General features: G+C 47.9%; 2 protein-coding genes across 5 annotated transcripts in view; one reads left to right on the top strand and one right to left on the bottom strand.

Moving 5' to 3' along the window:
- Nucleotides 1–785: 785 nt before the first annotated feature.
- Nucleotides 786–14,267, bottom strand: tbc1d2 (TBC1 domain family, member 2). 3 transcript variants are annotated; one of them, XM_062476467.1, is made up of 16 exons: nucleotides 14,128–14,267; nucleotides 12,521–13,217; nucleotides 11,483–11,627; nucleotides 8,276–8,402; nucleotides 7,591–7,724; nucleotides 7,039–7,271; nucleotides 6,339–6,608; nucleotides 5,835–5,954; nucleotides 5,339–5,449; nucleotides 5,016–5,188; nucleotides 4,179–4,491; nucleotides 3,694–3,881; nucleotides 3,342–3,462; nucleotides 2,919–3,104; nucleotides 2,480–2,601; nucleotides 786–1,688 (listed from the first exon to the last, which is right to left on the bottom strand). In XM_062476467.1, the coding sequence occupies exons 2-16, from the start codon at nucleotides 13,211–13,213 to the stop codon at nucleotides 1,490–1,492; spliced, it is 3,135 nt and encodes a 1,044-aa protein (XP_062332451.1). In that variant the 5' UTR covers nucleotides 13,214–13,217; nucleotides 14,128–14,267; the 3' UTR covers nucleotides 786–1,489. The 3 variants fall into 3 exon arrangements, with proteins under 3 accessions (XP_062332451.1, XP_062332450.1, XP_062332452.1); XM_062476466.1 differs by lacking the exon at nucleotides 14,128–14,267 and adding an exon at nucleotides 13,951–14,073; XM_062476468.1 differs by lacking the exons at nucleotides 786–1,688; nucleotides 14,128–14,267 and adding an exon at nucleotides 13,951–14,073 and having other exon boundaries at nucleotides 2,476–2,601.
- A 208-nt stretch (nucleotides 14,268–14,475) lies between these two features.
- Nucleotides 14,476–23,540, top strand: part of elp1 (elongator acetyltransferase complex subunit 1) — a 14,550-nt gene continuing 5,485 nt past the window's right edge. For both annotated transcript variants that reach the window (XM_062476557.1, XM_062476556.1), the window contains exons 1-26: nucleotides 14,476–14,614; nucleotides 14,820–14,977; nucleotides 15,174–15,326; nucleotides 15,675–15,756; nucleotides 15,996–16,076; nucleotides 16,273–16,358; nucleotides 16,845–17,035; nucleotides 17,171–17,294; nucleotides 17,529–17,622; nucleotides 17,763–17,993; nucleotides 18,221–18,391; nucleotides 18,657–18,741; nucleotides 18,920–19,096; nucleotides 19,425–19,531; nucleotides 19,689–19,792; nucleotides 19,888–19,941; nucleotides 20,143–20,248; nucleotides 20,418–20,533; nucleotides 20,795–20,868; nucleotides 20,995–21,073; nucleotides 21,486–21,565; nucleotides 21,706–21,843; nucleotides 22,079–22,164; nucleotides 22,473–22,621; nucleotides 22,880–23,003; nucleotides 23,126–23,223. In XM_062476557.1, the coding sequence (XP_062332541.1) occupies nucleotides 14,828–14,977; nucleotides 15,174–15,326; nucleotides 15,675–15,756; nucleotides 15,996–16,076; nucleotides 16,273–16,358; nucleotides 16,845–17,035; nucleotides 17,171–17,294; nucleotides 17,529–17,622; nucleotides 17,763–17,993; nucleotides 18,221–18,391; nucleotides 18,657–18,741; nucleotides 18,920–19,096; nucleotides 19,425–19,531; nucleotides 19,689–19,792; nucleotides 19,888–19,941; nucleotides 20,143–20,248; nucleotides 20,418–20,533; nucleotides 20,795–20,868; nucleotides 20,995–21,073; nucleotides 21,486–21,565; nucleotides 21,706–21,843; nucleotides 22,079–22,164; nucleotides 22,473–22,621; nucleotides 22,880–23,003; nucleotides 23,126–23,223 (2,940 nt within the window). In that variant the 5' untranslated portion in view covers nucleotides 14,476–14,614; nucleotides 14,820–14,827. The remainder of the gene's footprint in view (nucleotides 14,615–14,819; nucleotides 14,978–15,173; nucleotides 15,327–15,674; nucleotides 15,757–15,995; nucleotides 16,077–16,272; nucleotides 16,359–16,844; nucleotides 17,036–17,170; nucleotides 17,295–17,528; nucleotides 17,623–17,762; nucleotides 17,994–18,220; nucleotides 18,392–18,656; nucleotides 18,742–18,919; nucleotides 19,097–19,424; nucleotides 19,532–19,688; nucleotides 19,793–19,887; nucleotides 19,942–20,142; nucleotides 20,249–20,417; nucleotides 20,534–20,794; nucleotides 20,869–20,994; nucleotides 21,074–21,485; nucleotides 21,566–21,705; nucleotides 21,844–22,078; nucleotides 22,165–22,472; nucleotides 22,622–22,879; nucleotides 23,004–23,125; nucleotides 23,224–23,540) is intronic.

The following is a 23,540-nucleotide window of genomic DNA, read 5'->3' as shown; positions in this document are numbered from 1 at the left end:
GTTTTTTGAGATATGAGTCAGCATTCTTTTAGTTGTTGGAAACTGTGCGTTTATTCTTGTCACAAGTGAATGGGCAAGTAACTGAGATTGACTAAGTCCAAGCAAAATGTGCCACTATGATCAGCGAAACATCAGCTGAACTTTCTGGTAACAAAAGCTTTTAGATTTATTTTCTCTGCAGTAACAGTTGTTTGTAATACTGGACAACGTTTTGATTTTTTTTATATATATATTTATTATTTCTTATGTATATTTGTTTGTTTTTTAAGTAATAAAATAGAAAATTTGTGAACTTTCTGTTGACTGTCGTCAATATAAAATGTGCTTTTCACAGAAGGGTTTAGACTACTTACAGACGTAGGAACAGCGTGCCAAAAAAACTTATAAGAGATATTTAAAAACTGCGCTAACATTTGTATAAAGGAAATGTACACAAAATAGCTATAGAGAAAATATACAGTATACGATGTAGTACAAAATCCTGGTGCCTTTTATAACTGAGTCAAAAGCTAACTATTTGAAATACAAACTGAACTATAGCCTACCCTTTGTGCCATAGTATAGAAAACAATAAGTGCATAATATTTATCATCTTTGGTATGTTTGTATTTTACACAGCAAATGTCAGTGATATTTGTCAGTGTTAATTTAACACCAGGAAGGTTCATTTTACTCATTGTGTCTTTACATCATCCCACTATAATGAGATGGACTTTTCAGTTTGACTGCAAATCAAGAGGTTGCAGGTTAAACCTCCTGTGCTATATGTTACTTTGGATACAAGCGTCTGCTATTTATATTTAATTCAAAATCAACACTTTGAATTTGCTGTGTACGATTGATAACGATCCATTTAAATTGTCTTCAGCTTTAGGGTTGAATGAAATGCAATGGTAACTTTCAAATAGGTGTAACAACCGTTACTCATCATCACCTGTGAAAACGATTCACTTGGTCTAGTCCGTCAGAATACGCTGCCATGACAAATTCTGTACCACCAATGCCTGCCTACTCCCACTATCCTTACACAACAGAGGCCCGCAATCATCTCCAGCAGCACCCCTCCTGTTTCAGTGTTAGAACTCCTGACTCAGAAAACAAGAAATCCTCACAAGTGCCACAAGGCCCTCTTTGTTGCCAGGCCCTCTAGGTTGTCTGTGGCAGTCAAACTGCTCATTTCTCGTTAAAAGCTGTAATTGTCTGTGCAGCTTCTTGTCAACAAAACCACCTGGTCGCCCTGCATCCTGATCCTTTGTGATTGGAGGAGATCCTGGCCAGTGATCTAGATCCCGGGATCAGGGGCCCCATAAAGAGATTACGGTTTGCCCCCCCCCCCCCCCTTCCCATTTTGGTTTAGTCCGTTCTGTCATTCAACAAATGTTCATTCCAAGCTTTTTGAGGGCCCCTCCCCCCATTGGGGCCCTAGGTAGTCTGTCCCACTCCCCCCCCCTCCCCCACTCTGTCACCCCTGTCAGTGCCTGCGGTGACATCACAGCTCCTCCTCGTCCTCGCTGACCATGTCCAGGTCCTTGTCCTTCCTACGGGGGCTCTCCGAGACAAACTCCCACTGCTGTGCCTCCAGCTCCCGCAGCTCCCCCTGCAGGCGCTCCAGGTGTACTGCACGCCGGCTCCGCAGCAGCCGGCCAGGGAACGGGTTCATGTCCACGAAGGCGATGTTGGTCAGCTTCCTGGCGAGAGAGGAGACTACAGTTGATCCTTGGAACTGAACGAGACGAACCAAAACGAATTCAGTTTGTGAAGCTCTTTTTATAAGCAATGTAAGAGAGGGCTTTACACAGGTTGCCATACATCAGCACCTATAACCAATATAGACCCCCAAGAGATGACGAGGTAAAAGTCCCCAAAAAACTCGGAGACAACAAAATGGAAGAAACCAGACTTGGTGAGGGATCTTCTCCTTCAGGGACAGCTGTTACCCTGCATGCAGATACCAACTTAGCTCATACAGTATGAAACACAAAGCCATCAATACTGCAGTAGAACTATGCACCTCTGATCCTTGGTCTTTGGCAGTATTTTCTAAATGCACTCTTTGGATGAAAGCATCTGCTAAATTAATAAAAAAAGGTAAACGTCAAACCAGATCTGATCTATTCTTTTTTCGCCAAGTCAGGAATATCAAGGGGGAGTGATTTTGTCCTCGGTGAACCCCAGTTGGATGTACAGACTCTTCTATTCTCCCGTATGTGTCAGCGCACAGCACACAACCCTGCCTAAGCTGCCACTCTCTGAATAATATATACATATCTCTGCAGTAAAAATAACTCCCGTGTCTAGTCCTCCAGCCGCACGCAGAGTAAATAGGGCAGGAGACAAAGGACTCGCTAACCTCAGAAGCACACAAACAGAACAGCTAGACCAAGGAAGTGAACAACAGGAGAACTCTGTCCACCGGCACCACGGACACGGAGTCATGTGACCCAGGTCCGCTTGGGACTTTTGACCCCCCCTGTCTCACCTTCCGTCTGAGATGGTCTTGGTGAAGAAACGCAGGTACTGGTAGATCTCCACGTTGTCGTGGATCTTCAAGATGTCCTCTTCTTTGTACTTGAAGAGGGCCAGCGCATAACGAAATATCACCTTGGGGGAAACACAGGCCGTACAAGTCAAGTTTGTCTCTGAATACCACAACATGGGACGCTTCCTCCACAGGCCCCACTCTCCTGTGAGTGATCCAGGGGGATTCTGGGTATTGTAGTGTCCCAGACGTCTACATTTAGTCATTTAGCAGACGCTCTTATCCAGATTTACAGTAAGTACATTTCCCCCAAGGCAAGTAGGGTGAAGTGCCTTTCCCAACGTCATTTTTCACGGCCGGGAATCGAACCATCAACCTTCTGATTATTAGCCGACTCCCTAACCGCTCAGCCATCCGACCCCCCGTACCTTAGACATACCTTGGTGCCCTCGAAGAGGAAGGCGTCCCACACTCTCAGCAGGATGTCGCTGGGCAGGCTCTCGACGAAGGCCACCAGGAACCAGTTGAAGGTGATGAGGGACACGTCCACGCTGTGCTCCTCACAGTGCAGCATCAGTCTCGGCATCTTCTCTGCCATGAAGTCCTTCAGCACGCGCTGGTCTGCCTTGGGACGACAAGCACCGGAACGTCTCAATGGTACGCTTTGTTTTTTCAAACACAAAACTAGTATCCCAAACTTGATCACCGTGTGTCATTGATTCACCAAAAGCTCTGGAACTTCTCAGCTGAACGCAATTTAGTGAAATAAACGCAAAGTGGTTCACAACCTACATTTGAGCACTTTTTATGATACTTCTTGAATCGATAAAAGCACAGTTCCTCAGAGTGAGGGGCCAGTCACCTGAGACGCTAGCAGGTTTTTGGTGTAGTAGTCCTGGGGCATGATGACCTCCACCACAGCCACCAAGCACCAGAACGCCTCCTCCTCGCTCTGCAGCACCAGCAGGGCGATGGCTGCCAGTCTGGGGGAGAGGGGGGAGGAGAATCATCCTTGAAGTTTAGATCATTCATATCACCCAAGCAGATCCCAACAAATAAACTCATAGGCTTGTCTGAACATACCATTACTGCTATTTGACCATTGTCCACTAGATGGCATTGTCTCACCACTAGGAACCATGACAACCCTCAGATGAAATGCAGTTTATTCCTTCTAATCGACCAAGCAGCTAACGGTACCTGAGATCTCGTACCTGTTCAGCCCTTGGCAGTAGCCAATCCCAGGGTTCTGCCAGGAGAAGGCCAATAGGATGCGTTCCAGCTGTTGCAGGGCGGGGCTAGAGGGGGAACAGAATTTCTGATTGGTGGTGAGTGTTCGGTGGAGGTCCAATTGGATCTGTCTGGAGGCTGGATGGGGAGACGTGTGGCTCTTCTGGCACAGCTGCAATGTGAAGAGTTGGATCTTGTTAAGAAAATCTGCTCTATTGATGGGGTCAGATGGCTGAGCGGTTAGGGAATCGGGCTACCAATCTGAAGGTTGCCGGTTCGGTTCCTGGCCAGCAAAATTACCTTGTGTCCTTGGGGGGCAAGGCACTTCACCCTACTTGCCTCGGGGGCATGTCCCTGTATTTACTCTAAGTCGCTCTGGATAAGAGCGTCTGCTAAATGTAAACTAAATGTCTATATCTTTTTCATTCCACAGAGATATCTGACTTGATCAAATATCCTTAACCCTGACCTGTTGGTAGCGGTCCGGGTGGCGCTCTCTCGTGGAGCGCGTGCGGCTCCTCACCAGCCAGCTCCAGACCTTCTGCCTGTACTCCCGCGGGACGCCGGCCCGGAGCAGGGTCTTCAGCTCCGGGGAGGGGGACAGCTCGTGGCAGGGGCGCCCGCCCAGGAGCTGAGCCCAGCGGCTGAGCAGCGGATGGTCTCCGGCCTCCTGGTGCAGCAGGTTGTGGGAGCGGATCTCCAGAGACTGGATCTTGGCCAGTAGCTGCATGTCCTCCACCTCATAGTCGGGGATGATCTTGAAGCCGTACTCGTCGTGCTCCCTAAGGGGAGGGGGGGGGGGGGGGGGAGGAGTTGTGATCATTTGAATGTACACAGGTGGAGGGGGATTTGAACCTGAGACTGAAGTTGTTTATTTTTTTTTGAACTGCTGTTTTACACTTCTGGATTCTAACCCTGAACACCTAAATGCTGTTAGAACTATGCACTTCTGACCCTTGATTTTCTGCTCAGCTGTGTCTACATGGACTATTTGTACGTCGCTTTGTATAAAAGCATCTGCTGAATGAATGAAATGTAGACTCAGATTACTTGTGTCATGTTATGTCTGGATGAGGTGAGCCTGGGGCCAGGACCCAGGTGTGGGTGTACCTGACTGGGATGAGGTGAGCCTGGGGCCAGGACCCAGGTGTGGGTGTACCTGACTGGGATGAGGTGAGCCTGGGGCCAGGACCCAGGTGTGGGTGTACCTGACTGGGATGAGGTGAGCCTGGGGCCAGGACCCAGGTGTGGGTGTACCTGACTGGGATGAGGTGAGCCCGGGGCCAGGACCCAGGTGTGGGTGTACCTGACTGGGATGAGGTGGAGCTTGTTCTCCAGGTCTCCTTGGAGAGACTCGCTGATGAGCTGCCTGACCGCCTGGCGCTGGCCCGTTTCTAGAGCTTTGTTCTCCAGGAGTTTCCTCAGAACCACCAGGTACCGGCTCTCTTTCCCACAGTGGCTGGCCTCCAGGGAGGCACACTGAAACACAGAGAGGGAGGGAGGCTGGGTTGGGCCTGTCGTAACCTAAAGTGCTTTTTAACAGGCCAATGGGCACCAGAAGCAGCGCTTAGCACTGGTGATACCTGAGATCTGGTTACTTTGCACTGTGCTTGGTAAATACGGACTCACCTTCACCATCAAGCTTTTCTCCTGCTCTGAGCTGTTTCTCCATAGCTTGGTCAACTGGTGGATCTCTGAGTTTAGGAATTTGTTCTGAGTTTTGTAAGCTTCTATGTCATCCTGAGATGATGAGAAAGAGAAGGAAAAATAAACATAAATATTATCAGCGAAGGTTTAAAAACCATAACCAACATGATTTTTATCTATAGAGCTCAGTGGTGAAGCATTTGACTGCATTCAACCCCCCCCCCCCGCCCTCCATGCTGCCGTGGATAAAAACGTCTGGTAAATAATTACGTTTTTATCTTTTAGCTGTTGGCAAACACGGCAGAGGGAGCAGGAGCTATACTTGTTCGGCAGAGGGAGCAGGAGCTATACTTGTTCGGCAGAGGGAGCAGGAGCTATACTTGTTCGGCAGAGGGAGCAGGAGCTATACTTGTTCGGCAGAGGGAGCAGGAGCTATACTTGTTCGGCAGAGGGAGCAGGAGCTATACTTGTTCCTCACCCTGAGGTTCTCCAAATCCTGCTGCTGGAGAGTGGGGGTCTGAAGCTGGTTGGTGGAACTCTCTGCTGGTCTGGGGTCAGTCATACTGGACGCCAACTTCTCAGACAGCTTCACAATCACCTGGAAGGCCGTGTCACATATTTCTACTGTTATCACCTTCATCGTTATTCTTGCGGTAGTCATATCATAACATATAATATCATATGGTAACCTATCATATGGTAACATTGTATCGTAACATATCGTACAGTAACATCGTAACATATCGTATCGCAACATATCGTATCAGGAGTCAGATTGCTGAGCGGTTAGGGAATCGGGCTAGTAATCAGAAGGATGCCGGTTCGATTCCCTGCCGTGCAAATTGACGTTGTGTCCTTGGGAAAGGCACTTCACCCTACTTGCCTCGGAGGGGAATGTCCCTGTACTTACTGTAAGTCACTCTGGATAAGAGCGTCTGCTAAATGACTAAATGTAAATGTAGGAGTCCCCCCCCTTCCTCACCTGCTGCTTGGCCTGGTTCTTGTCCATCATCAGCCTGATGTTGCCCTGCAGCTCTACCACGTGAGCCTCCCTCTCAAGCAGCCTCCTCCTCAGCTCGTCCGTCTCGGCCCTCATCTCCTCCAGTCGGCAGCGAGTGTCGGCGGCCTGCCGCTCGCGGTGCCTCAGCAGCTCAAGCCGCTCCTGCTCGCCGTCGGCCGCCAGGAACTCGGTGCACGTCCGCTTCTCCAGCTGTGCGGCCTCCAGGGCCTTGTGTAGGAGCCACACCAGCTCCTGGAGAGCAGGAGGAGGAGGAGCAGGAGGAGGAAGAAGAGGAGGAGCAGGAGGAGGAGCAGGAGGAGGAGGATCAGGAGGAGGAGCAGGAGGAGGGGGAGGAAGAAGAGGAGGAGCAGGAGGAGGAGCAGGAGGAGGAGGAGCAGGAGGAGGAGCAGGAGGAGGAGGAGGAGGAAGAAGAGGGGGAGGAGGAGGAGCAGGAGGAGGAGGAGGAAGAGGGGGTAGGATGGCAGATATGGGTTTAGATTCAGAAAATAGATGAGGTGCTTGACTCTAGATCAAGAGGTCACAGGGTCAACTCGTCTGTCAGAGAGGGATCTGTCTGTCTGTCTCTCTTCTTCCATTTTTCTCTTACACATTGAGGGGTGGTGTTAAATATGGGGCCTGAGTAAAATGAGGGACTCGACAAAGTATCTGAAACAATCTTCACCTTCTGAGCTTTGACCTCCTCGGCCAGCATGTGTTTCTCCTGCTGGAGCTGGACCATCCTGTCTGGAGAGGACGTGCCTCTGCCGAAGGAAGGAATGGTAGCCGAGTTGCCCCTCCTGTTCCTCATGGTCTGTGGAGATGGAGACGGCAGGGGGGACAGGGAGGGTCTGTGCTCCCCTGGAGAACGCCTTCCTGCAGGGTCAACCAGCAGAGGGCCAGCTGTGGGTGTAGGTGCTGTGGAAGGGAGGTGAGGTCATGGAGGAATGGCTTCTGGTGTGGGCAGCTTTGTAAACACCATGTGGCTTCTGTGATCGTTTGATACACCATACTAGTTATGTATTTCATGACGTTGTAGTGACTTGATTTCCAAAACGAAAATAAACACAACACAAACAAAACTAATTTACTCAGAAATCAGGAATTAAGAACGCTGTCTTAATTATTTTTTTTTAAACACACACTTTTCGGATTACATCAAAGATTTTTAAAAGGCCCCAAAAGTGGGCCGAATGCTACCAGTCACGCCTGGATGTGGGGTCTGTCTGATACGTACTGAGTCTGTCCAGCGCTGAGAGAGACAGGGTCTTGGTGGCTTCCGCTGGGCTCCAAGTCGGGGTCTCAATGTGGAACACGCTCTGGCTGAACTCCTGGGACGAGCGCTTGGAACGCAGACTGTGCACCGAGTTCCTTTCAAATCAAAACACATTCTATCATAACGGAAAGCACCCACAGGCAGATTACACAACTGTGTAAACTCCCAGCTTCATAACCATTTCATAATTAATACCTTTTAAAATGAAATAACTTCCCTTTTTTGACGTGGCTGACATAACAGACACGATAATACATTTACGCACTTCCCCAAGGGTTTACCAACGTTCTCGATCCCGAAAGTTTTCTGAAAAATGTTCTGTCATCAAAACTCTCGTTGAAGTCAGGGACAACCCCATGGAAACGACAGGCTTCTTCCAGGCCCTAGTAGAGCCAGACATAGGCTGGTTTGAAGCAGCGGTGACTGTATATACAGTGTATATACAGGGAAGTCAGGTGGCTGAGCGGTTAGGGAATCGGGCTAGTAATCTGAAGGTTGCCAGTTCAATTCCCGGCCGTGCCAAATGACGTTGTGTCCTTGGGCAAGGCACTTCACCCTACTTGCCTCGGGGGGAATGTCCCTGTACTTACTGTAAGTCACTCTGGATAAGAGCGTCTGCTAAATGACTAAATGTAAATATACGTACTGGATGTGTATGAGGGGATGTTTGATGGACATGCTGCTCAGAGGCGTCCTCTGAGGGGGGGCTGGCCGGCTGGCAGCCTCCTCGCCCACCAGACCCCAGGGCATTTTCACCACGGGCAGGAAGCTGTCTGTGGAACAGGAAGCAGAAATGTTAGTGGGTCTGGGCCCTTGAGGCTGGGTCACACATGGGATAGTGGTGGGAGGCTTCCGCTGGAAGACAATGAGAGTGAAATCATGAGTTTGAGTGGCCTCCACGCAGGTCGTGATCTTGACTCTCTGGTCAGAAGACATGTTGTGATTGAGTTCAGGCTAAGTTGAAGTCAATCACTTCATTTGACTTTTTACAGCTCTTATCTTGTTAATGTTGAGGTAGTCGTTTGGGGAATGAACAGAGTGGATTTTATCCTGTAACCTAATTTTGTCCAAGTCCTGTCAGTTCTGATGGCTATGAAAACATAACCATGTAAAGCTAGTAATTGACACAGTAACGTCTTGTAATGTATACATTTACCAGATACTTATATCAGCTACCTCTTGATCTGTAGTGTAAATGCTCTAACCACCAAGCTATACCCTGACACAGTACATTAGAGAATTGTGGTTTCCTGTATCTCTGAGTCAATTAAGACAAGTCAGTGCAGGCAAGGCATACCTCTAAACTGTTGATCAGCCATGCTGTGTCTCCACTGGTAAGACAGGGAAATACCATGGTGACAAATAACTGTAGTTAGAACCACACAGAAAAGTATCCCTTTTATGTTGAATACGTGAATTCTGACACGTGTTATTAAAGGCTTTTTTATGGTAAACTAATGGGGTATCAACCTTTTTATGTTAGCTAATCTTATGTCACTTTGAAAGTATTGTTCCTGCCTTACAATAACTAGAGGGTGTCTGTTAATTGGACAGTCTAGAATAGCCTGTGTGAAGCGCTCCGTGCTGTACTGTAATTGTGGTTATTTTAGTCCCTCTCTTACCACCTGCTTTGAGAATCAATATGGTGTCAAACATGCACTTCCTGTCTGACTCACAACCACTTCCTGCAGCTGGCAGGCTGGCCCAAACATTGCTCCCCAGAATTGCAGACACACAAGGCATGCTGGGTAATATTTTATGAAGACTTTTTTTTTAAACAATTGGTTTTTGTTTAAATAAAATTTATAATTTGACATGACAACGTACAGAAGCTTTGGTGGTCTAACCACATTACCCAGCAGTCATCTTATCAGACATCAGGGGCTTTCATATCATATATCATTGGATAATGGCCAAATGGAAGCTCAATCCTAAACTGTTTTGGTAACTTGTGGCAATTACATAAAAAAATGGAATCAATCAATCTACGAAATGCTCCCTTTCCCGACAGAGTTAATAAGTGTTTCCTGCTATCAAGTCTCCAGAGAAGACTACAGAACCGTTGCTCAGCATAGCCACTCTGTAACTCTGCCAAAACAGATCTTTATCTGGCAACCGTACAGAGAAGAATCAAAGGCATCCGATTAGCTTCCCTTCCTGAACCCCACCCCAGCTATCTCCCACAAACACCAAGACACAGGAGTGACGACCTACAACCGCAAGGTTTCACAACAACTTAAGAGTTTCAGTTCAATAAAGGCCTTATGAAATGGTGCACAGATGTGCCTACTGACATGAATATACCGTTTTACCAATGATGGGTGTGATTAGTATACTCCTGACCTGCAGTGGCCAGGTGACAACACCATAGAGTACCCCATTAGAGTTACATTAACTACCATGTTACTACAACACACAGCAATAATTACAGTAATATAGATTTCAAAATACATGAATATAAGGTTAAACAAAGTACAGCCATCCAGTAAAGCTATCTTGTAAACATTAGGAGTACAGAAAGTGAAAACATGGAATATTTCCCCGTGATTAGAACTGGATCTGACTGAACAGTCTTGGGGTAGAAGTTCTTCCAGACACCAGCTGACTGGGGGATTACATACCTGAAGTCAGTTTATCCTCTAGACCACGAAATGTGTGAGACTTCTTTCTACTCATTTGATCATTTTCACTTTTATTGTTATTCTTTTTGCTTAATCTACAATTTGAAATACTCCTCCAGGGAGTGGTAGTGGAGACATTTTAATGTTGTATCTTGTATTATTTTTATTTTTTCCAGCTATGAATGAAAATGACTAAAGACTCAAAGCTCAGATACAGAGAGAAGCCACTGACATGCACTCTTTCACCCTGGGTCAGCATGTGTCACTAGACTGCTATAGTGTGTCATCCCTTGCCTCTCCCTGTTTGCTTACAAACTTCACTGGGGATTTCTTAACTCGCTCAAGAAGCCCTTCCCAGCACACAGCCTTGCAGCCCACCCACTTCCTCCCATTATTGAGCAAACCCGTCTCGCTGCAAGACAGAATCACCACCTGAACAGAGCTGTTGGGGGTGTCTTTGTTGTGGTTGAAGGGGGTGTATTGGGCCACTTCAAATGACTGATAAGAATCTTAAATGTGACCTAAAAAAACTCAAGTGTTGTAATTATTCTTATTACAACTCCTTTCCGGTTGATGTGCGGTTGGGTTGTGTCAATGTTAGACGGGAGCATGATTTCGGTGCGTCTTTTCTCTTCAAACAACGGTTACCACAACAACATTTCAGTGCCTGTTTTTTTTTCATGTTAGTTACATTTTACATTACATTTAGTCATTTAGCAGATGCTCTTATCCAGAGCGACTTACAGTAAGTACAGGGACATTCCCCCGAGGCAAGTAGGGTGAACTGCCTTGCCGTGCCAACGTCATTTTGCACGGCCGGGAATCTAACCGGTAACCTTCTGATTAATAGCCGATTCCCTAACCGCTCAGCCATCTGACTAGTTGCTTGCTTAGCAGCACTTGGGCATGGTGTTTCATTAACAACTGACTGTAAAAGTGCAGCCGGCCCTCTTAACACTGAGACAATGTAAACAGATCTATTCAGAGCAAGGGAGGGATGGGGTCATGAGGTTATCTGTGCATAGCACACACTACCTCTCTCTTACCCTCTCTTACCCTCTCTTACCCTCTCTGACTCTGTTTCTATTTCTCTCTGCCTTTCTTTCTCCTCTCTTTATCGCTCTTTTCCTGTCTCCCTCCCTCTCCCTCCCTCTCTCTCTGTCTCTCTCTCTGTCTCTCTCTGTCTCTCTCTCTGTCTCTCTCTCTCACCCAGCAGTTGGGCTGTGTCTCACCTGGGCAGTGGTTGTCTGTGGCTGTCCCTGGTGCGAGGTTGGCTGTGCTGGGCCTGTTAGCTCGCTCCGTCAGTTGGTCTCGATGCTGCCATCTCTTCATCTGCAGCTGCTGCAGCCAGTACATCATCGCTTCCTGGTTGGCTGCCTGAGATGAGAGCACACCCGACAAAGAGATAGAAAAGACAATTTACATTTATTCATTTAGCAGACGCTTTTATCCAAGCGACTTTCAAGAGAGACCTTTACAAAAAATGCATCGGTCAATGATCATAGACAACGAGATAGCCCCAAAAACATTGCGGGGAACCAAAACATGAGCATACATTGTGATAAGAAAATAAGTGCCAATGGGAAGAAAGATAAGAGCAAGTAGTTAAACAAGTTACAAATTAAACAACATGAACCTCAAAAGTGCAAGAGTGAACCTGTAGGAAAGCAACAATAATATATTTTACAGCGAGTACAAATAGTTAACTCAGTTACAACTAACCAACAAGTGCAAGTAGAGCAGAATTGGGACTGGATTCAAATAAAATACAATCCTGGTTTGCTGCTCAAGACAGGAACCAGTCAGAATAAAACATTAAAAGAGTAGAATATGGAGTCGAGTAGAATTTAAAGAAGAATGAATTGCAGGAAAGAGTAGAATGTACTCTTTCTGGTGATGTTTCTGATTGGTTGGAAGGTGGCATTTAATATATGTTATCTGTGTAACTCGAGACAGCTCTCAACTCGGCAGAAAACGTACCTCCGTATGCCTGCGTTATGTCCATTAATTGTATATAGCGGCGGGACAAGTTATACCTTACTTCTCAGCGTTTTGAAATGCGTGAATCTCAGGGCGAATGCGTGAGACCTAGAGTTAACTAGCGCACAACACGAAAATCTTCGGTGGGTGCATCGAAGTGCCACCAAGTAAAAAAAGTTCATTTCGAGCCCTTTATTCATATTTTGTGTACGTCTTAACATATTGAAAACCGTCTTGGGCCAGGGGGTTCCCGTCAAGAGGGCATTAATCTGACCAGACAGCAGTCTTACCTTGAGGACGAAGGTGCGCTCAGGGGTCTGTATGTGGAAGGTTCCGGTGTCTCCCTTGAGGGGGTATCCTAGCGTTGCGCTGCACAGCCCCACCCGGCCCAGCGGAGCCACATCCTGCGCTGTCCTGTAGTAGAACAGCTGGCTCTTCTTCTCCTCGTAGGTGAACCAGCGCAGCTTCCACGCCTTCAGAGGTCCTCCAAGCTTGTGAAGGTAGCCGCACAGCTGGGAGATGGGGGGCTGCTTCTGGGGCTGGTCGGAGGTGACCTGGTGGTCGACGGGAGGGGGAGGTGGAGGTGGGATGGTCTGGAGGTAGTTGGGGGTCGTTGATTCGGCGGGAACCTCTTTGTGGTGGTTCTCTTTGGGGGAGCTAGCAGATCCACTACCAGAGACTCCTTCCTTCTGGTGATCCCTGACAGGAGACTGATCCTCTCTTCCCTGGAGGTCTGCGGTGTCGGGAGCCGGTCGCTCTTCCTCCTGGTGGTCACCTCTGCTGGGAGCAGGCTCGTTAGGGACCTGCCTGCTCTGGTGGTCCAGCGTGGATTGGCCCATGGTGTTTGTGTGAGTGTTCTCTTCAGAGCTCCCTGGTGTTGTGATATGATCAGCCCCATCCGCTGGGCTGAAGACTTCTGCTCTGGCAGGATACGAGGGAGACCACACAGAGCTGGGATTTCCTTCTGGGCCCTCTATCTCCATCTCTCTGCACAAGGAGACAATATAAGGGAGGCCGAGAGGGAAGGAGGGAGGGAGAAAAGCAGAAACAAAAGCAAACAATGATGTGATGAGGGTGACAGGATATCTGAGTCGGATGAACCATGCTGGTTCAACAATGAAACTTGTATGGAGATTTGTTCAGATGCTTTTAAGTATTTTCTGACTGTCACTGAAATGTATGTTGCAATACAGATATAACATAAAGGTTTATGTTTTTAACGTTTTCCACCTATTGATATGTTATGTCTCTTTCTTGTCTATTCTAGGTATAGCTCAGTTGTAGAGCATTTGACTCCAAATGTGGCAGTTTGATAGCCCTCACTTCGGTTCAGTTTTTTTAATTGTACTTTATTGTACTATTGTATTGTACTCTTCTCAATGTAAGCTATTGTGTTGGCCAATAAAGCCATTTCCAGCATTCAAACTTCAACATTAAAACCTGTTAGAATAACTGACAGATGGCACTTTGCCAGTGACTATGTTGTAATCATTTATAAATGGGTTATAAATAACCCCTCCCGTAGCCTACGTGTAACTAACTACGAATGTTATTCATAGCAAACTATCTTTCTTTACTTGACCACGACTGAAAGATTTTAAAACAGAACAGTGGCTGTGTGGCAACCGTTCCTATAGACAACACCAACTTTAACAAATTGCAAAATCCCATTGCTTTGAGCGAAAGAATAAATAACAAAAAGACAATAAACGGATTATACCTCTCTTTAAATCGTTCGTTGACAGTGCGCGTTTCCACAACATTCTACGTTCCTTAAGCGACTTATTTTAGATAACCTTTCAATGCCCCCGATTATAAATCAACTGTCATCGAGGAAAGGAGGAAAGGAAGAAAGAAAATGAACAGGCGTGTGTTTTTGGGCGTGTCCCAAACATACCTGAGGGCGTGTGTGCACAAGTCAGACGTCCACTCAATCCAGCTAGCGTGACCTGGTTGAAGCTTGGTCCTCCTTTCTACGGTAAACCATTACATTAAACCACAGCCATATTACGAAACATTTGTATGAAATACCGTCATGAAATGTGTCAAAGACAGTTAAAAGGATAAGGTCTCTGATTCTCAAGTCTCAAACAACTTAAAGCACCCATTCACAACTGTCAGACTGTCATCTTGGGTTTTGTGAAATTGCTTCAACCTCGGCTGTAATCCACCTTCATTTCTTGAGACGGTAAAGACTGTAGTTCCCCTCCGTTCCTTCAGAGGGAGACGTTCTACCAGGTTACTCTTTATTTCACAGCCTGGGTTGAAAGTTGAAACTTTTCACAACACCACGTACACATGTGTGGCTATGCCCTGCAGATTTCTAACGCTAAATTGTAATTTTTAGTTAGCTAGACATTAACATTAATGGGTATTTCTGTAAGGTAAGCAGCTAAGTGTTCACAGATGCATATATATATATATGTTCTCCTGAGTGACAAACCCAACTTGACGAACTGGAAATATAGATTTTTTACAATTGTGTATAGCTAGCTAGCTGTTAGCTGAAACTCCAGTTAGTAGCTCGCCTCACAAGTCTAAAATGCTTGTGTGAACATTGAGACTTACTGTTTTGATTTATTGATTTAGGAAACAAAATGCGTAATTTAAAGTTGCTGAAACGTCTTCGGTGTACGGAGCTGGGCGGTCCGGGAACTCCACAGTGCTTGTCGATAAGGACCGACACCGGCTCTTTACTAATCTGTTCGGAATATTCCGTGACAGAGTTTGACCCACGAGCTGGACATGTAAGAAGCTGACACGCCCGATAATCTGCTATAATGTAGCCGGGAACGGAATATATGTACAAAATATAATATGCACTATGATTATGTCGGGTTTGGAACTACACCTTGGTCTTTAGTTTTTCAGGAGACTGATGTAAATTCTTAGCCTTATTAGTAGCTACACCGCGCTACATTAATCACTTGACTTTATGCTCAGGTGGTAAATGAAGTTTCACTGACAGCGGCGAACTACCTCCCGGAAGATGGCAGTGGGGTTGTGATTGGTGTCCAGGATTTACCGGACCAGGAGTCTGTGTGTGTAGCAACCGCCAGCGGTGACGTCATCTTGTACAACCTCAGCACCAGCGAGGTGTGTATGGGTGCCTATTGAGAATTAATCCGAGCCCCTTGCAGACTACTACCCCTGTTTTCTCCCCACAGTAGGGCTGTGTGTTTGTATGGGATGTGTGTGTATGGGAGTCAGGTGGCTGAGCGGTTAGAGAATCGGGCTAGTAATCAGAAGGTCGCTGGTTCGATTCCTGGCCGTGTCAAATGACGTTGTGTCCTTGGGCAAGGCACTTCACCCTACTTGCCTCGGGGGGAATGTCCCTGTACTTACTGTAAGTCGCTCTGGATAAGAGCGTCTGCTAAATGTAAATTGTAATGTGTGTGTTTGTAATTGTTGGTTTTAACCACTTCCTCTGTTTCTTCCTCGCAGCTTGAGTGTGTTGGCAGTGTGGAAAGTGGGCTGACCTCCATGACCTGGAGCCCTGACCAGGAGCTGGTCTCTCTTACCACCGGTCAGTAACACTTCCACAATATTCCAGCGTATTCCTTCAGCAGACGCTTTAAGTCACAGCGGTGCATGAACACGTCTTTTACTAATTCTGATTGGTTGGTTGATTTTCTCTGCAAATACACTGACCAGGAACTAATGTCCTCTGGGTCCTAGTAGTGGTTCTATACCGTGACATCTGACCTGTAAGGATATGCTCTGGCCCTTTTAATATATCCTCTTCTTTCTGTCTCCACGTTTTAGGTCAGGAGACCATTATCATGATGACCAAAGACTTTGAACCTATCACAGAGGTCAGCATCCACCAGGATGACTTTGGAGAAGGTAAGGAGGTGTTGATCTTCAGGAAAACCCTCAGAGGGAGCACAACACGATGGTCAACAAGGCCCACACTCTCTCTCTCTCTTTCTCTCTGTCTCTCTTTCAAAGTCTCTCTCTCACCCACACGCTCTCTCTTCTCCATGATGTCTGTTTCTAACGGTTGTGTCAGTCCTGGTCCTCTGGTGTTGCTGTGTTGCAGGGAGGTTCATCACCGTGGGCTGGGGGAAAAAGGAGACTCAGTTCCATGGATCGGAGGGCAAACAGGCAGCTCAGAGGAGAAGCACAGTAAGCTCACAGCTGACCTCTTATTCCTCCAGCAGACGCTTGTATCTGAAGCGATGTTCATGTTGAAAGTACAGAAGAATATCGACGATCGGAAGTAGTATTTCGGGGGTCAGGCTACATGTGGGGAATGTTTAACAACGTTAAAGGGAGTCAGGTGGCTGAGCGGTGAGGGAGTCGGGCTAGTAATCTGAAGGTTGCCAGTTCGATTCCTGGCCGTGTCAATTGAAGTTGTGTCCTTGGGCACAAGGCACTTCACCCTACTTGCCTCAGGGGGAATGTCCCTGTACTTACTGTAAGTCGCTCTGGATAAGAGCGTCTGCTAAATGACTAAATGTAAATGTTTTCATATTTTGACTGAGGGAACCAAAACTGTGTGGTGTGTGTGGACACTCAGGGACCCATAACTAACGTTGTTACATTCGCGTGTGTTCAATGTCTGAGTCTCTCCCGGCGTCTGAACCCGATGGTGGTGTGTGTGTGTGTCAGGAGGTTCAGCCGGCCGTGGCGTGGGATGACCGCCGGCCCCGGGTGACGTGGCGAGGGGACGGCCAGCTGTTTGCCGTCGGGGCGGTGTGCCCGCGGGGCGGGGCCAGGAAGGTGCGCGTGTGGAACCGGGAGTGTATCCTGCAGGCCACCAGCGAGCCCGTCAGCGGCCTGGAGCCCCCGCTCAGCTGGAAGTAAGCTGGGCGACGCTGGACAGGAATGCTACACTAACTACCGTGTAGCAACACTTCTTCAACAAGTATTCCTCAGTTATATAATTTAGGATTTTAATAATCGTTTTTTTTGTACTTGTTTTTAATCCTGGTCAGGCCTTCGGGTAGTCTTCTGTCCTCCACCCAGCGTCACCCTAACAAGCACAGCGTTGTGTTTCTGGAGAAGAACGGGCTGCTTCATGGAGACTTCACCCTGCCCTTTGGTAAAGACCAAACCAAGGTAGGTAGCTCAGGCAGCCTGTGGTGAAGACCAGCCTTGCTCCGGTCCTTTGTTTAAACCATGACATCTAACCTGAAACTGCACTGTGATATTTGGACACATTCAACATACACTAACTAAAACACATCACCATCATAGAGCTGTAATTTCTTGCTGGATCATTCTGTGTGCCTGTGTGTGTGTGCCCTTGTGTGTGTACCTGTGTGTGTGTGTACCTGTGTGTGTGTGTTCCAGGTGAAGGAGCTCATGTGGAACAGTGACTCGACGGTGCTGGCTGTGTGGCTGGAGGACATGACTGCAGGAGAGGGTGGACAGGTCAACACGTACAGTAAGAGCCAGGCTTTTGAAACATATGTTTGGGCCTTTTTATTAATGGTACAGTTGGGGGGAGAGAGAGAGAGACAGGTAAGCAGGGAGAAACGGGGCCTTCAACTCCCCCTTCACAACATCCACTTCCTCCCCCCTCAGTTCAGCTGTGGACCGTGGGGAACTACCACTGGTACCTGAAGCAGAGCCTGCACTTTGGCAGCGACCACCAGAGGGCGCCAGCCTGCGTGAGCTGGGACCCTGAGACGCCCCTGAGGCTGCACCTGGTGACCCGGGGCTGGGAAGCCCTCACCTACGACTGGGGCTGGAGCACCGCCCGCAGCAGCGGCCTGGACGCCACCGACAACGCCAGCGTGGCAGTGATCGACGGAGGTGAGAGCCAATGGGAGTGAGGGGGAAATATAAGGTAGGAAATATTGGAGGGAAGGGGTCCGCGAGATTTGACATCTCTTTTGGAAGATTTTCCCAGGCCAAGACAGACGACGGGAAAATCTCTAACCATAATTGTATGAACGAGTGACTACAGCTTGCTGTGGGTGAAAGTGGCCCTCACCTCTGGTATGAGCGTTGGTGTGTGTGTGTGTGTGTGTCGTTGGAAGACAAGGTCCTGGTGACGGCGTTCCGTCACAGCGTCGTCCCCCCGCCCATGTGTGCGTACGAGCTGCCGCTCCCCGCCCCCGCCAACCATGTGACCTTCTGCTGCCAGGCCCAGAGGACCAATCAGCTGGCAGTCCTAACTGCTGACGGACACATCACGGTCTACTGCCAAGGTGAGCTCAAGGCGCTTCGCTACTGAATACACACACACACATACATACACACACATACACACATACACACATACACATACACACATACATATTCTTTATTTGTAGTGTTATATTTTGTTGTGAAGCACTTTGTGATTTTTATCTGCGGGAGTTGCTATACAAATAAACTTTACTTACTTACTGTACATACAATAAACACGGATGCACATAACACACACACACACACACGAGCCTGGAGCCTTCTGATCCTCTAATCCCTCTACAGGTGCAGGAGATACAACTGGCTCTGGGACTGGAGGAGGAGCCTTCAGAACTACAGTACGCCCCCTTGTACTGAAGACCACTTACAGGTACCCCTGTTATAGGGACCCCTGTTACTGGTACCCCTGTTACTGGTACCCCTGTTACTGGTACCCCTGTTACTGGTACCCCTGTGTGATTTCCTCTAGTCGGCAGTGTTAATATAGATTCGTACTAAGGACATCATAAGTCATTAATTCACCCAGTAAGACCCATGGTTGTGTTTAGGGTTGAGGTGGACCAGGAGGAGCCCTTGGCCCTGAGACTGCTGCTGTGGCTGGGGGAGGAGAAGAGCTCCCTGGGGCTGGAGGTCTTCCTGGGGGTGTGCTGTGGAGAGACGCCAGGCTCGTCCAGACTGCTGTGTCTCTGCCCCTCTGAGGAGCAGCCAGCCACGCTCAGCATCAGGTACTGAGGAGCAGCATGCTCTTCCTGGTTCAGCATCATAACCTTCTTCAGATCAGTGCGTGGTATGGCTATGTTACTGAGCAGGACTAAGCAGTTATGGTTGGATGTAGTCTGAAGTCACACTTGTTGGGTTGGACTGGGCTGTGCTCTGTTGCGAAAAACCCTCCGTGAACTTGTTGTATGAAGAGCTGTTGTCATGCAGGGTGAATGTGTTGATCTCAGAACTTTTGTTTCTCAGGAAAGTGATGTAGATTCTGATGTCGCAGTGTTGCCGGGTTACGCTGCGCTGCTTGTGACTGTCATTGGTGACGGCTGTTTCCATCCCCAGGTCTCAGGTGGCGGTGGAGGCTCATGTGATCAGCATGTGTCACAGCAACCAGACTGGCACCGTGGCTCTGCAACTGGAGGACGGGCGGATCAGGAAGTTCCTCTGGGGTCAGTCGCTACCACTTCCTAGGTCACGCCTTCACTGGTGTAGTCCTCACATAGTACTTTGTATTCATTCATCATGTCCTTGGCTTTTAATAGGAGGTGGTGCTGTGTGGTCTAGTAGCAGTGTTTGGTTTTTAATACGAGTTGTTGTGTGGTTCAGACTGCTCGGTGTCGTCGGTGGTGGAGTGGCTGGACTGTACAGGCTGCAGGGTGAACCTCCCCAGTCCCTGTGTCCACATATCCCTGGCCAGCATCAGTCACCAGGTACACGCACATCCACTTAGCATTGGTTTACGGGAAGTATGGGGAATCTTTTCCTGTGCCTGTGGTGCTAACAAGCTGTTCTCCATGTCTACCAGGAGCATTTGTTGGGGCTGACAGACCGATCTCACTTCTTCATTGGAGACACAGAGGTATGGCTGATTAGACCTCACTGTCTCATTTAGGGACTGTGTTGACCTCCGACCTGCTGTGTCCAGTGACTGTGTTGACCTCTGACGTGCTGTGTTCAGGGACTGTGTTGACCTCCGACCTGCCGTGTTCAGGGACTGTTGACCTCTGACCTGCTGTGTTCAGGGACTGTGTTGACCTCTGTGTCTCTTCTTCTGGTTAAGGTGGCCTCCAACGTTTCTTCTTTTGTGGTTCATGAGGACTTCCTGTTGCTCACCACACACTCTCACATGTGCAGGTGCCTCCGACTGAGCATGCTGACCGTCAAAGGTACCACACACACACACACACACACCTCCTGTGTTGTTCCGTCCCCCTCAGAGCCCCCCTATATCTCTATAATGTATGTATATACATATATATATATATATGTGTGTGTATGAAAACCAGAGGAGATGACATGGTAGTGAGGTGACGGGTGTGTGCTCCTGGTTCCCAGGGCTGCAGGAGGCTCTGGCGCTGGAGGGAGGCCAGAACGACGAGACCCTGCGGAGGGTGGAGAGAGGCTCCAGGATCGTCACCCTGGTCCCCCACGACACGCGCCTCATTCTGCAGGTGCAGCACGGAGGCTTTCTTTCAGTCATTCATCCATCCATTCATCCATCTGTCAATCAGGGAATTTATATCATTTCAGCCTTCATCAAGAAATACTGCTCCTAGGTTGTGGAGACTGATCCTAGGTTGTGATGAAGCTGGTTGTAGGACGGTGTTGTTCCCTGGCAGATGGATGGGTGGGTGCATGTCAGGTGGGTGCATGTATGATGTAGATGGATGATGTCTCCAGCTGGTTGCTGATGTCTGATCTCCCCCCTCCAGATGCCTCGTGGGAACCTTGAGACCCTCCACCATCGAGCGCTCGTATTGGCCCAGCTCAGGAGGTGGCTTGATTGGTCAGTCACTCTCACGACACAACCAGCTACCACACCTTTAAACCATCTCCTGATTCTTCCTGTAATTTCGCTCAAAACAAAACACCCAGTAACTGTATGTTGGATTGCTCTGTGTTTGTGTTGCAGTCAGAAGTTCAGGGAGGCCTTTGAGTGCATGAGGAAACTAAGGATTAATCTCAACCTCATTTACGACCACAACCCCAAGGTTGGTTCATGCCGGACTTTGACTGTGAACTCTGACCCCGTGAACTGTCTCAACCCTGTCAGCTGGGGAGTCAGATGGCTGAGCGGTGAGGGAGTCGGGCTAGTAATCTGAACGTTGCCAGTTCGATTCCCCGCCGTGCCAAAATGACGTTGTGTCCTTGGGCAAGGCACTTCACCCTACTTGCTTCAGGGGGAATGTCCCTGTACTTACTGTACGTCACTCTGGTCTGCTAAATGACTAAATGTAAATGTCTAAATGTAGCTCGGCCTCAAACCATTCAGTTCATAGACTGACACCTGGCCAGGGACAATCAGTGTGATTTTCTCTTCAGATGAAGAGAAAGGCATGAAATGAGTTGAGTCTCTTTGTAATGATCCTGGAGTGTGCTGACTGTCTTCCTGTGGTCTGGCAGTTGTTTCTAGAAAGTACCGAGACCTTCCTGAAGCAGTTGGACTCCATCAGTCACATCAACCTGTTTCTCACCGAACTCAAGTAAGAATCAACCAGCTTCTTAGCTTTTCACAAACCATAACCCCCCACAAAAAACATTAAAAAAAAAAAAAAAAACAATGTTGTTGTTTTTAATTCTGTTAACTGCACTCTAAGTCAGCATTGGTCTACTGGTGTTCCAGGGAGGAAGACACCACCAGCACCATGTACCCCTGCCCTGTGAGCTCTCCTGACAGACCAGCAGGGGGCGCCAGCAGGAACAAGGTCGACACGGTCTGCGACGCTCTACGCAACACCATGGAAACCATGGACCAGCACAAGTAACAGAAGATTGAGTGCCTTGAGCTCAGGCTCACAGGGAATTCTAGATAATCACGTTTGCTTGTCAAGCCTTGTCGTTTTTAGAGATGGGGTGTATCTCAGTGGTTGACAATTTCACTGCAGATCCAGAGGTTGTGGGTTCAAAAACCCCCTCTGTACGTGTCTTTGGTTAAAAGTGTTTGGTAAATGTGATACATGATGACAGTATTTAGTTTTCTTGGCGTTCGTCGACAGGTACTGTCTGTGTATCTTGACGTCTCATGTGAAGAAGACTGTTCCTGAGCTGGAGACTGCCCTGCAGAAAGTCCACGAACTACGAGGTAATAAACGTTCTAACGGCAGGCTAAAGCTAAGATCTCGCTACGAAGTATTTTTACTGACTGAACTACAAGGTACTAATCATTTTTGCGGCAGGCTAAAGCTTAGTTCTCAATACGGGGTACTTTACTGACAGCGCGTATAAAAGCAACGAGTGACTCAGTGACATTTAAAAGTGGAGGTGGACAAAGCTGTTTGGCTCATGCACAGTAGCCTATCAGTATGTAGCGCAAGAACGCAGCGTTACTGTCACATCTACAGAGGTAGTTGGCAGTATATTTACATTTGTATGTATTTGTTTACACGTCAGTGAACACGCCTAGTGCTGCCAACGTAGTGAGCGCCGAGGAAGCTCTGAAGTACCTGCTGTTCCTGGTTAATGTCAACGAGCTGTACGAGCACTCTCTGGGAACCTACGACTTTGATCTGGTCCTCATGGTGGCGGAGAAATCTCAGAAAGTGAGTGAACACTTATCTGGTACCGGACTAGAAGGAGATTATTGAACATCTAGACTGAGAGCTCTGCAATTCTAGACAAACCTGAACCAGATTTTTTTCAAATGTTTTAGCCTCAAATTTTTGGGCTCAAATGTTTTTCGGCTCCAATTGTTTTGGTTCGAATTTTTTCGCCTCCAATTTTTTTTACTCAAATTTGAGCAGCCTGAATTTCCGAACCTGATTTGCTTCTATACCTCTCCCTGTGACTTGGTATCCAAGGACCCTAAAGAGTACCTGCCGTTCCTGAACATGTTGAAGATCCTGGAACCCAACTACCAGCGCTACACCATCGACAAACACCTGAAGAGATACACGAAGGCCTTGCATCATCTCAGCAAGTGTGGTGAGTCAACCCAGCCTCCTCTCCCAACTCCAGACCAAGTCCTCTGACCTTCAAACCGGTAAAATTCTGTGGGGAACTCTGCCATTCAGATCCTTGATTTTCTTGATGTGGTGCTTTCCCAGGTGAGGAACACTTCACGGAGGCTCTGAACCTTGTGATGGATCAGAAGTTGTTCAGCGAGGCCCTGGGGCTGTACCCAGCAGACAGTCCTCAGTACAAGGTAGGCCTCCTCTGCTAGAACAACAGCTTCCTCCTTCGCATCAGACCGGGAAAAGAATCCTCTTCTCTTTGGCCACGTACAGAATTGTATATTCTTTTTTTAGGGCATTTCTGGTTTTATTGGGATGGAGACAGTGAAGCCGAGTTCAAACACTGTATTAGACATACTATGTATTGGGACATACTGGATCTTGTCCTGTCAGACTAAACATTCTTTTAAGTATTGAGATGCAGCTTCTCCTTCTCTGAATGTGCTGTATGTTTACCTCTCTCTCTGACCCTGACCTGTGATCTCTGACCTGTGATCTCTGACCCTGA

The sequence above is a fragment of the Osmerus eperlanus genome, chromosome 13, assembly GCF_963692335.1.
Source record: "Osmerus eperlanus chromosome 13, fOsmEpe2.1, whole genome shotgun sequence".
Taxonomy (NCBI): domain Eukaryota; kingdom Metazoa; phylum Chordata; class Actinopteri; order Osmeriformes; family Osmeridae; genus Osmerus; species Osmerus eperlanus.
The sequence above is the reverse complement of the archived record's forward strand: the minus strand, read 5'-3'. Positions and strand labels throughout refer to the sequence as shown.

What these genes read in the sequence shown, in the direction of transcription:
- tbc1d2 (XM_062476467.1), bottom strand. Translation starts at nt 13,213, where the DNA reads ATGGAGATAGAGGGCCCAGAAGGAAATCCCAGCTCTGTGTGGTCTCCC. An exon ending in AGAAAAGCTTGATGGTGAAG is followed by an intron (nt 5,189 to 5,338) that starts GTGAGTCCGTAT and finishes TCTGTGTTTCAG; the next exon opens with TGTGCCTCCCTGGAGGCCAG. An exon ending in TACTGCCAAGGGCTGAACAG is followed by an intron (nt 3,463 to 3,693) that starts GTACGAGATCTC and finishes CCTCTCCCCCAG; the next exon opens with ACTGGCAGCCATCGCCCTGC.